The sequence below is a fragment of the Notothenia coriiceps genome, unplaced genomic scaffold, assembly GCF_000735185.1.
Source record: "Notothenia coriiceps isolate Sejong01 unplaced genomic scaffold, NC01 NC01_scaffold00005483, whole genome shotgun sequence".
NCBI classification, from domain to species: Eukaryota; Metazoa; Chordata; class Actinopteri; order Perciformes; family Nototheniidae; genus Notothenia; species Notothenia coriiceps.
This window is the reverse complement of record NW_011338184.1, coordinates 6,583-18,959: the sequence shown is the minus strand read 5'-3', so window position 1 is coordinate 18,959 and position 12,377 is coordinate 6,583. Positions and strand designations below refer to the sequence as shown.

The 12,377-nt window shown below is 41.5% G+C and overlaps 2 protein-coding genes across 2 annotated transcripts; both read right to left on the bottom strand.

Annotated features, from left to right (window-relative positions):
• Positions 1-403: 403 nt before the first annotated feature.
• acadvl (acyl-CoA dehydrogenase very long chain) lies at positions 404-6,200 on the bottom strand. Its single transcript, XM_010768267.1, has 12 exons — positions 6,078-6,200; positions 5,754-5,841; positions 5,571-5,640; positions 4,132-4,203; positions 3,945-4,017; positions 3,798-3,862; positions 3,557-3,691; positions 3,277-3,421; positions 2,749-2,878; positions 2,482-2,607; positions 1,690-1,888; positions 404-539 (listed from the first exon to the last, which is right to left on the bottom strand). Exons 2-12 carry the CDS (start codon positions 5,825-5,827, stop codon positions 423-425), a joined length of 1,206 nt encoding a protein of 401 aa, XP_010766569.1. The 5' UTR covers positions 5,828-5,841; positions 6,078-6,200; the 3' UTR covers positions 404-422.
• A 2,897-nt stretch (positions 6,201-9,097) lies between these two features.
• Positions 9,098-11,874, bottom strand: LOC104942950 (segment polarity protein dishevelled homolog DVL-2-like). The gene is made up of 3 exons (XM_010768266.1): positions 11,654-11,874; positions 11,018-11,242; positions 9,098-10,732 (listed from the first exon to the last, which is right to left on the bottom strand). Exons 1-3 carry the CDS (start codon positions 11,847-11,849, stop codon positions 10,179-10,181), a joined length of 975 nt encoding a protein of 324 aa, XP_010766568.1. The 5' UTR covers positions 11,850-11,874; the 3' UTR covers positions 9,098-10,178.
• Positions 11,875-12,377: the final 503 nt, after the last annotated feature.

The window sequence follows — 12,377 nt, the reverse complement described above, 5'->3', positions numbered from 1 at the left end:
TTGAGACACAGGGTCTCTTTCTCAAGAGAGACCTGTTTATCCCCAGAATTAGCACTTTTGAAACAGGAAGTGAAATAGAGGGATATGAGGCATGGCTAGAATGGGTGATCTGTTTGATATTTAGAGCAAAACACTTCAGACATGTTTTTATATTTTTTATATATCTGAGACCTATGCTATTGCCTAAAAATAGCATGATAGGTGCACTTTAATTTAACAAGGGTTAGACAGGAAATCAACTTTTTTTTTTAAACCGTATAGATAGCAAAAACGTAAGTGTAGATTACGCTGGGGATTGACGGTTAAACAGGAGACAACACTTGATGGTGTTAGATACCGTCGCTTTAAATACAATCAGTAACAGTAACCCTAGTGATTAAAGCGGTGAAAAATGTGCATCTGAGTGCGGTGCGGATACGGCTTCATGGACTGACCTCAGTGACGTACTGCAGCACGGTCATGCGGGCGATCTTCTCCTGGATGGCTCCGTAGTTGTGGATCTTGCTCCCAAACTGGGTTCTGTTGGCTGCATGATCCACCTGATCAAAGAGGAGAATGATCGTCACTATCACACACCATTCAAAGCTACAGGACGTGCTAGAATGCAGCAAAGTAAAGGTTTTCAGGGAAAGCACTCACTGCATTTTGTAGGCAAACGTTTAACTTTTTACTCCACCACATATATTTTATAGCTTTTGTAACTAGCCAATTTGCAAATTCAGTCCACAGGAGTTTAGTTAAATAAAAATATCTTGAGTATTTCTTCCACTTCTGGTTATTTTCTGTATATTATATCAGCGTCCTTATGCTTCTAGACTGGAGGTAAACTCTACGCAGTTTGTTATGCAGTGAAAATGTTGAAGTTTAGATCTTGTGCATGAACAGGAAGTCTGGTTAGGCAGTGGGCGAGCATGTGAGCGTCTCTCCTGTAGCACGATAGGGGAAAAACCTGTCGCATTGGTTGGAAACAAATAGCCACATGGTTCTGAAAATAAACACTACACTTTATTTCTAAACAAGTGGAACCCCTATGTGTTTTATTATGTTTTGAGTTGCTGGTTTTTAGTTCATTTCAATCTCTGTTTGTATTGAAAAAAACTGTAATTGAATTGAAAGGTGCATTGTAAATAAAGTTATTATTCTTTGTATTATTTCTTCAAGGCAGTAGAGTCTATCCCTGCTGCATCGTCCATTAAGCTATTGCTTGTGAAACAGTATCAGCAGTATAGCGTAACATAACTAAACTAACTAAAAGTCCAAAGTGATCACATTCCGGACACTTTTGAACTTAATTATTAGTTAATTATTACATTTAGCCGTTACAAAACACTTTTGGCTACATAGTAAGTCAGCAAAACTTTAGATATTTGAAAAGAAGAACAGAGGTGACCGAAGCACGTTTCATTCTTCGGCGCCTGTAACCTCAGCAGGAAGTTGCCCAGTTGACAGTGAGCCGTAGTGAACAACGAGGCGGGGGATTTCCCACAAACCCACAGTGCAAGAGATACACAATTGAAAGGGGGGGTGCAACCGAGTACAGACAGGTCACAAGCGACATAGCGGATGGGAAAAACAACAATGCATAACACCTAAATATAAGTGATATAGAAAGTATGTCATGGGGCTAATCCTTCATAGAAACGTGCCTCCCTTCCTCTTCACTTATGGCACCAAAGCTAGTGAACTCACAGCTTTGTTGATGACTCCCTTCATGGTGCCGGACAGGGCGGCCGCCATGCCGAAGCGCCCGTTGTTCAGGATGTTCATGGCCACCTTGAAGCCTTCCCCCACCTCGCCCAGCAGGCAGTCGGCCGGCACGCGGACGTTATCGAAGTACACCTCGGCTGTGTTGGACGCCTTGATGCCCATTTTCTTCTCTGGTGGGCCACTGTGATGAGAAAAGTAGGGAAATTAAAAAAAATTAGAAAGATTTCAAGAGCTCAAAACGAGAAAGAAATACAAATTCCAACTTCTAAAGATTATGTTCTCAACCCTTTTTGAAAGCAACCCCCCCTCATAATATACATTTATTTTATAAAGTGCTTTTCCAAGTACCCATAAACGCTTCAAAAAACAGTTTATTCACGCATACAAACAAACATGCATACGGCAATGAAACATACAAGACACACGACGCGATGAAATAAATAAATAATAATTTTAAAATATTCAGGCAACCCCCAAATATCATTCACATATACTGTCAAAGTTGAGGGCCATGACTAAGAATCAATTCCCAGGTCTAAAAAGGTTGCAATTTTGATATCTTATTTACTGTTTTATCTCAATGGTGACCCCCAGAAGTGTTGCTGTGGTCCCCATAAGGGTCCTGACCCCCAGAAGTATTGCTGTGGTCCCCATCAGGGTCCTGACCCCCAGGTAGAGAACCACAGCTCTGAAGGCCACTGTTGCATTTAACATCAAGGGAGAGTCTTGTTGTAAAGTAACAAAGACAATAATGTAAAGAAATGCTGTGCTCACTGTGTCACCCCTCCAAAGCCCCTCTCCACGACGAAGGCCGATATCTTGTCCTTCATCTCGCCGGTCTTCGGGTCCTTCATGGGGGTCTTGGCGAACACTGTGAAGATCTCAGCCAAACCTCCATTGCTGAAAGGAGAATAAAGGAAATCGGATTAGGAAAAGACACAAACAACTAGGAGCTATCACATTTCAGTTCTGGATGAATAGCACAATGCTGCCTCCTTGTGGCGACAGAAAGAAATGCTGATAGCGCCACCGAGTCCTCACCTGATCCAGATCTTGCTTCCAGTGACAGTGAAGAACTCTCCGCAGGGGGACTGGACCGCGGTGGTTTTGATGGAGGCGGCGTCAGAGCCGCTGGCCGGTTCAGTGAGGCAGAAGGCGGCCATGGTCTCACCTGGAGGACAAACACAAAGGGGAAATGATTTACATTGTATGTATTAAGTTATAGAGCTTACAAAATAGTTTTTAAGCTTTATTCATCACATTGACACTTTGTCAGTCCGGACCACTGTGCTGCTTTTTTTCTTTTGTATCTTCAAAACCCTAACTCCTGCATCAGTCCTTTGTAAGATTGTTCCCAACTCCCAAGGGTTACAAGTTCAAAAGCCAAAACGGTATTAAAATGTTTGAGATTATTACTCTTAACAAAATATTCTGCTACAAACCATATTCAAAATAATGAGTCTTGATGCACACAAACAGAGGCACTTTGAATTACATTGATATCACCACAAAACTTACTTTTTTAAAAGACATGCAGGAGTGCATTTAAGACCCTGTGTGTGTTCTTACCTGAGGCCAGTTTAGGCAGGTACTTGGCCTTCTGGGCTGGGTTCCCAAAAAGCAGAATTCCCTTGAAGCCGATGGACTGATGGGCCCCCAGAGTGATGCCGACCCCCAGGTCATGGCTGCCAACGATCTGAACCAGCCTGCCATACTGTAGGATGAGGTCAACACATTACATTCATTATATTCGCCTGTTTACAATTTACATAATTAACCACATTACCATGTTTAAAGGTGTGTATGTGCTATAGAGTAGATATTCATAGATGTAATTAGGCAGACGTACCTGTGTGTTTGTGAGGCCGAGGCCCCCCAGGTCAGCGGGCACCTGCAGGCCAAAGGCCCCCATCTCCTTCAGGCCCTCCATGGTGGCATCCTCCACCTTCTCCAGGGCATCGTTCATGGCAGGATCATTCACCTCCTGCACACAGGAAGTAGAAACATGGAGGGTGAGGGACGAGTGTGAGGGAAGTAGAGAGGATGTGAGCGTAAGGCCGAGGACATAGATCTCAAAAAGGTGGAAGTACCTGGAAAAACTTGCTGACAGGCCCCACAAGCTCTCTGAGAAACTGCTCCTGCTCCTCGTTCATGACTACGACAAACACAACATGTTATTTCACAACTACAACTTTACTACATAGGTTTGGAATGAAAGATCATCTCCTGTGATTTACCTGAAGGGTAGGGGAACACTTGGGCAGTTGCAATCTGCCCTTTGAAAATGTTGACAGCGAATGATTTGGATTCCTGTGGAAGTCAAAAGAAGAAAAGCACGTCCAATCAAAAAAAACAAAAAAGGGAATATAAACATGACCTTAAATATATTATGTTTATAATAATAGTAATAGAGAATAGACATACAGCAGCAGCCGTCTTCTTTTCCACTTGAGTGACAGCATCAGTGCCGATCGCTGCCTGCTTGTCCAGCACTGCCTGAAGAGGAAACAGATGTTGAAGGGAACAGAGCATGAGCTTTCGAACGGATCAAGTCAGTACAAAAGTAGGGGAATCTTTATATGCTTCTGCAAGAAAGTGAGGCTTAAATAACATCTGGTGCAAATAAAAGCATATTCCTTCAAATGAGAACATGGTTGGACGAAATCTCTCTTTTAAAGATGTCATGGTAAAGCAGAGCTGGATGATATGGAGAAAACTAAATATAACATTTCTTATCAAATACCTTGATATTGCGATAATATCGTAGGGTTTGATCAATAATCATTGGTAATGTAGACATAATGACCAAGTGTTTAAAAGCAAGTTAAAAGCTGGAAAGACAAACACATGCAACATCACATTGTCGAAAATCTAAGACGATAACTAGTCTCTTATCACTATATCAATATAATATTAATATAATATTGCCAAGCCTTCCATATCCAAATGCCAGTGTTATCAGCCAAAGTAAACACAAATGAAGGTCTAATTCCAGCAAGGGCAACCGCTCAGCTAGAGGAAGCTCCAACTGGGTGAAAGGTGATGCCAAGGGCACATCCAGTCAGCTGAGTCAATAACAGCACGATTAGAGAAAGATTATAAACAGGGCAGTGGTATTGTTTAGGGTTTTATTATGCAGATAATAAACTGGTACCTCAGAGTGAATCTGTCATTTAAATTCTCTGTGATAACCTCCACTGTGTTTTTGAACAACTGAATTAATGACATCCTTATTTTCATTCCAACAATCAAATCCAAAGCTCATATCAATTGGTTTTTGGTTAATAGAAATGTACTTAGTGAGACACCTAGAAATTTGATTTGGCTTAAACATCTTTTGATCATTATTTTTGCCAAAACAATTTAACAATAATACTTATTAAGGAAGGCAGGTGTGCTGCAAATTCAGCTAAATTATGTTATTATTATATATCATAACTCATTTATCAGGCTTAAAGCATCTGTTTCCATAACTAAATGAGCTGCATGTGTATTTCAACTACTGTATATTGTAAATTGTAATACTGGTACCTAATCAACTTCAACTGCTATATATTGAGATTCAAAATGACAAAATATATTATGGTGTATATAAGATATATAGTATAACACGATTAAAATCGTCCCTGTTACTGTCCGAGACAGCAGCAGTGTCACCCACTTCCATGGTGTCACCTTTATGACTGAGTCACGTGACCAGTGAACTTTCCCCTACATCCGGCGGGAGGGGATGCCAACGTTATGTCAGCATGCCCCTGCCCCGGGCCATATATGGACCATAAAGATACTCCTAATTATGGTAAACAAGCTGAATAAAATCGGATTCTCTATTATAATGTAGGGTAATTTAACTGTAACGTTACCTCTGCAGCTTGGCTGGCGTAGAGACGAGCATTTTGCACTGAAACCACAGCCCCGGCCTGACGCTGCCCTCTGTAGTCCAGACAAGAAAATATAGGTGACTTTTGAATCAGAGTGGGTCATCTTCGTGGTCATTTTAACAAGAGACGATATGTTTAACAGCTGTACACCTTAACGTTACTTACCCTGATAGCACGGGAGGAATCCTGAGAATGGATCCACATAGTTTCGAAGACTGGCTCACTTTACGAAGCAGCATGATTTAATTTTGTTCTAAAAAAAAAAATAGGGAAAAACACGTTGTAATCAGCTTAATAACACGTTTTTCTTACACAGAAAGAAACCAAGGAGCTAACAGATACGTCGCAAAGGCGGGTGGCTAGCAGCTACGTAACGACGTCAGTTTGTTTTGTAACCTGTCCAGTTTTTACTAAATAAAAACATGAAAACCCAGTTAAAGTAAATGTATTCCTTCGAAAGGAATATAACTTAAGCACTAATGTACACACCTGTAGAAGTTCTATTATGACACGTCCGCTGAGTCCGTTAGGTAGCCGTTTAATGCCTAATGACTAAGTTGGAACCTGTTTTCTTCTTCTTCGACGCACTGTTCACCGGATGTACAGTGCTTCATGGAATGTACAGTGCTTCATGGGATTTGTAGTTTTACAGGACATATATATATATATATATATATATAGTTTTACAGGATCGGCTGGTTCGAGACTGAAATATGAAATGCATAAATAGGAAAGAAACAGTAGAATCAGTGGCGTCGCCTGGCCTAAAGCCCCGAATGTTTTTTCTATAGCCTCGGACAATTCTCCCTCAATAATATAATCAGGGGTGCACATAACTGGTACGCAGGTACGCATGCGTGGTAAAAATCTGAATTGCATAATGTCACTTGTGTCACTCCGCCCCTTTGCGTAACTCAAAATATCAAAACAAAACACATATTTTGTCTACACGTGTTTCTTGTCAACATTCAATGTAGTAAACTACTAGATATTTAAAAAATAAAAATAAACAGCAGCTACGTTGCTACGTTGCCGTTTCGCTCCCTGCAAAAAAATATTCGGACTTTCTATGACATATTGTACTGGGTGCTGGCTGAGCCGCGCAGGACATAGCCGACTGACCTGTGAAGCTACAGGAGGCAGAGTTGTTTATCGTGTGCACAGACAGGGTTAACGTCGGTATGAACAACAGAATTGTGCCAAAACTCCGCCAACTCGCTGTAGTGGGAGACTCCCCTGTGCACATTCTGTGCCCCGCGCACACACTGGAGAACTGCGCAAAATCAGCTAATCACAACGTTCACGCTCTGTGGTCAAGCTGCTGCAGTTTCATTTACAACAAAGTGGAGTAAAACACACAGTTGCAAACTTACTCAGGGTGTTAATGGTATAGTTTGAAATCAGACAGAGGTGGAAGAAGTACTCAGATACTCTGTTACAGTACAAGTCCAGCATTCAAAATGTTACTCAAGTAAAATTAGAAAAGTATTATCAAAATATAGTTAAAGTACCAAAAGTAAAAGTATTCTTTATGCAGATTGGTCCATTTCAGAATAATATATATGATATGTTTTATAATTACTGATCATTCAAGTGTTCTCAAAGCTGGTAAAGGTGCAGCTAGTTTGAATGACTTTGTATACTGCAGGGTAGCTTGTGAATTTACTCCAGGTGGAACTAAAGTCTAATCTAACACTTCATTATATTTCACATCATTCATCCACATCTGTAAAGTAACTAAAGATATTCAATACATGTAATGGAGTAAAAGTACACCATTTACCTCTGAACTGTATAGTGGAGTAGAAGTACAAAGTAGCATCAAAGTCAAGTAAAGTACAAATATCTCAAAATTGTACTTAAGTACAGGCTACTTGAATAAGTGTACTTAGTAACTTCCCACATCTGAAATCAGATGACTTCAAGTAATGTGATAATTTCTTAGTATTTGATCCTTCAACTTGGCCTCAGGAAATGCAAGGACTTCACAGTTTTGGCAACAAGTTTTGGAGAAAGCAAATCGGAGGCTTAAAAAGAGACTGGGAGGTGCATCTTCATCATCTTCATCATCTATGCAAGAAGTGTAAATAGAGGACAGTGAAGGAGACACTGAGGAGGACCACGCTTCGTGAGGGGTGAGTACCAAACGCTGTCTCCTGGTACTCATCTGAGTAACTCATAAAAAAAGTGATGTGCACCCCTGGATATAATACATTAATTGTGCTTTGCCTGAACCTCATCATGACACTAGAGAGGACGGCAGGATTGTGATTTCCCTCGTTCAGTGAATGCAATTTTTACGTAAAAGATTATTTCCAAGGCATTGGATATTTCATATGATCATTATAGTTATAAAATAAGAGAATAAATTAAAAACAGTTATACTATGACAGTAAAACAAGAATACCGTTTAGAAGGGGTGTGATTTGTAAAATATACATAAAGAAAAAAAAAATCTGTTTCATATGGGTGTTGAGAGATGTATCCATAGATCTCTTAATGGGAAACCCTACATGTTTGAGCACCCTCTATGAAACGTCAAGCTACCCCACAGCACCCCCAAAAGAAAATCTCTGGCGCCGCCAATGTGGGCTAAGCCCCTAATGTTTCCAGGTCCAGGAAACGCCCCTGAGTAGAATCATAAACAAATGTATTCTATACAAGCAACTCAATATAGTTATTTAAAGAAATCAGTCAAATAAAAACATCGCAGTTATTTTTTATGTATATATATTTACAGGTTGCAAATACATACAAAAAATTAAACATTACAAATATATGACTATGGTACAAACAGAAAGTAAAGGGGTCTACAATACATCCTGCCATGTGATTATATCTTCAGGTTTTCAGGAGTATTATAATAGATCGTTTTCAAGAACTGAAACTCGGACAAACCTAAAATAATCTCAATTGTGCCTAATGTCTAAAAATGTATACCACTATGTTTTAGCCCCCACATAAATACTGAACTAAAAGTTTGTTGCTTAAGGTTTTAAAAGATAGTTTAATGCTGTAGCTGCAGTTGTTTACAGTTTGACCCAGCAAAGAGGCAATATAATATTTATACCAAGACAGAAATAACCGTTTCACAAATACCTAGAAAGGTAAACAAACACTGAAAGCAAACCAAAAGTTGTTGCTCAAGTCTACTTATTTACACAACTTATGAGAACATTCCCAGCTCACAAATATGTGTGTTAACATATTAAGATGTAAAAAAAAAAAGGGGTCAGATTAAATAAGTGTAAACTTCTTCCGACCCCTTTTCGGATGTGTAATTAGCTGAAGCTTTGTTGTTTATTGATATCAGACAATGATACTACAGATTATTCAATTATTAATTAAATGTTTCGTTTTGTTATTGCATTCATTTGTATAGTACTGTATAATGTCTGTGTCACCTTTTGTTTCATTTGTATTTTCTTTAGTTTTACACGCTCGAAAAAAATAAATAAACTAACAAACGTTTGAATACCCTCCTGAAATAAAGAAGTCTGAACAGTATGTAAGTATCAAATTTATTCTCAAGTACACAAACAAAGGTGGCGATATGAAATCAAACAATGTGACACTGTCCATGTCATTCTTTTTTTGAAATGTTGAATCTTCATTGAGCACCTTAATAGTTCGGTTATACATGATTTATATAGTCAGTCATACAAAAATGAAACGGGTGAATAATGCAAGTCAGTAACATAAAAATAAGCATGGGGCATTTGGATCACAGTTACTTAAGATATGTTATCAAAAAGTACCGCTTTCAGCATCTTGTCTTTTCACCTATCAGTACCGTTAAGCCGCTAGAGTCCCATACCGAAAAACTGCTCACGATAAGAGTTATTTGACGACTAGGCCTAGACAGTGACTACTAAACACAAGTTCAACTGACATTTTTGGACCTTATTTTTTCACATTAGAGCTTTTGTAGTGTTGCATTTACATAGGAGTAGTAGGTATATACAGAAAAGTTCATTGTCAAACAATGCTGAAACATGATGAGTTGGTTTCATGTACCTGGAGTGTGAAAATATGTCAGAAAATGCAAAGAGTAAGGCACTCAATATGCTCCTGTGCTGCCAACCTGTCTACAGGATTGTATCCTTTCAAGTACACAGTGTTCCTGGCACCCTCTAGTGTTGAACTGCGGTCTGTGCGCTTCTTGGCTCTGACATTCGTAGTTGATTTGGGAACCTTTCCCCCCCGCCTATAATATATTTAATCCATTTTGAGGATTGCAGAAAAAAAAAGTGTTGAGCAGCTCTGATTGACAATCAAAATCTGTCCTGAGATCTACTGATATAAAAAAGCAGAACTGGTCATTGTGGATTGAGCTTTGAGAAAATAACTGTTGTGTAGTGTATTTAAAAAAAGAAAAGACCATATACCACATTTACTGCGTTTTCATTTTGTCTTATTTTCTTTGTCAAAGTTAAACCCTGTTCTCACCAAATTTGTAACAAGTGCCCTCACTCCAATAGGCCCTTGAGAGCTCATAAAGCTACCGCCAGACCCTCGTCAAAACAAGTGGGAACCGTACGCTAACTTCACGTGAATGGTCACTCAACACCGAGACAGAACAAATGAAATCTACATGACGTCCACAAAGAACTCGCTGGGGTTTCCCATGGCCAGGTGGAAAGACTGGCGTGATGCAGTCAGCTCTGGGGGCACGGCGCCCAGGTCACGGGTGGGGGGGGCACCCGGAGGCCCCCCCGGGGTGGAGGAGGGCATCTGGGCTAGAGCCGGGTGCATTTGGGCCGCGGACATCTGCTGCGGGTGAGAAAGAGTGTGAGCGGTCATGGCGGGGTGTGCGTGCTGGGGCACCATCATCACCATCATGGGGTTGTACGGCAGGATGCCCGGCGGGTAGGGGGACATGTGGGGGGGCTGGGGCATGCGGTGGTGGTGCGAGCGCTGGGAGGAGGCGTGGCTGTGCTCGCTGGGGGCCGCCGAGCCGTGGCCGCGCCTCAGGCTGCTGCGGGTGGAGTATTCTGATTCGCTGCCGCTGCCGGAGCGAGAGTCTCCGCCTTCTCCGCCCCCGCCAGAGGGGGATTTCTCCCCCCCGCCGACGGTGCTGCCCGGTCCTTTAGTGCTGCGGCGACCCCCCCCCTCGCTCCTCGTCGATCCACTGCTTCGGCTCCCTGGGGGCAGAAAAGAAATGTCATTACACCTTGTGAGACGCACTTTTGAGCAAGAAAACTTGTAATAACAGTTTCTGCTCAAAGCTCAAAAAACATTCAGTAAGAAATATTTAATAGTACAATTTTTTTCATACAAGAAATGGCATAAACTGTAAGCAGCAACTATAGCAGAGTGACATAAAAACTCATGGTATTCTTTGCACAGCAGTGATTTGTAATGAGTGAGTGGAACCGGTATAATGTCCCCTCAGATTTACACCTGCTGCTGACCGCTGTGTGTCTCACCTTCGCTGTGCTGGCTGCCGGTGGAGCCCGGGGCGTAGCTGTAGCTGGTGAGCTCGTGGTAGGGAGGGGGCTGGCTGGAGAAGGCATGTGTGGGGTAGGGCTGGTAGGGGAAGGTGTGCATCATGGGCCACGGGGAGGCCCCAGGGAGAGGCAGGGGGGCCAGGGTGTCCTGGTCTGACGCCCCACTGGAGCCGTCATTGTCATTCAGCGACAGGTTGGCCATGTCTGGGCGGGGTAGAGAGAGGAGATACATGAGGATACAAAGTGTTCCTTAAAGATCTACAGTTAAACACAATTAACCTAATCCCTGCATTATGTCTTCAAATCTTTTAATATATTTAAAGTCAGCCGACGCGGCACCCATGAAGATGATCGAAGAGAGAGACATGTTTTTACAACCGAACCCGCTGCAGTTTGTTGCTTCTCCTCTGCTTGTTGTTGTGCTTTCTGCAGAGTCTAACTTTAGGGATGGCAGCACATTATAGAAATCCTTCCATAATGGAAATGTCACATGATTTACTCACAAGCAGCAGAGTGTTCACAAGAGGAATGTGTGCAAATGTAATTAAGCGTTAACGTTCATGCAGACAGATCTGAGTCGCGCTTTGTTGTCTCTGTTTTTTCGGGGGAACTCACAGTTCTCGCAGTCGCTGAGATCTCCGAAGACGTAGTAGCACTGTTCGGAGAAGGTGATCTTGTTGACGGTGTGCCGGATGAAGCCGGCCTTCAGCAGGTTGCTGGCGTACTTCCGGGCTTCGCGGCGGTCCTGGAATCCCTCGATGTGGTGGAAGAGCCACTCCACTACGTCTGAGCCTGGTGGCGGAGGAAGCATGTAAGATGAGGTGGAACTTTATAAACCAAAATGAAATATACCATTTTTTATTATTTGAAGTATTCCTAAATAAATAAAAGGTATACTACGCTGGAATAAAAGGTGCAAAATAACAACTGCTATGTTGTAAATTAAAGAAGACCTATTATTATTTTCTGGATTATCCCTTTCCTGTAGTGTGTTATATAGGTGTTAGTGCATGTAAATGGTCTGCAAAGGCTTAAATCCCAAAGTTCCCCCTAGAGGGAGTTTCTCCCCCACACACTCCCCCCTGCACGAAATGCCTTGATTGTAATCCTTTGTTTACTTCCACATAATAGTAATATTACTATGCAACACTCACACTTCTATTGTCTAGCCCTCCTGCACATTGTACATGCTAGGCTAAGGGGCGGGACATCTCTAAGCAGGGGACCAATCATAACAGAGCCTCCAGCTATGAGCATAATAGGGCCCCTTTAAATATGTCATTACATGTATGAGAGAAAGTCTAAAAAAAAAACTACTAAAATCAATAATTGCCATTAA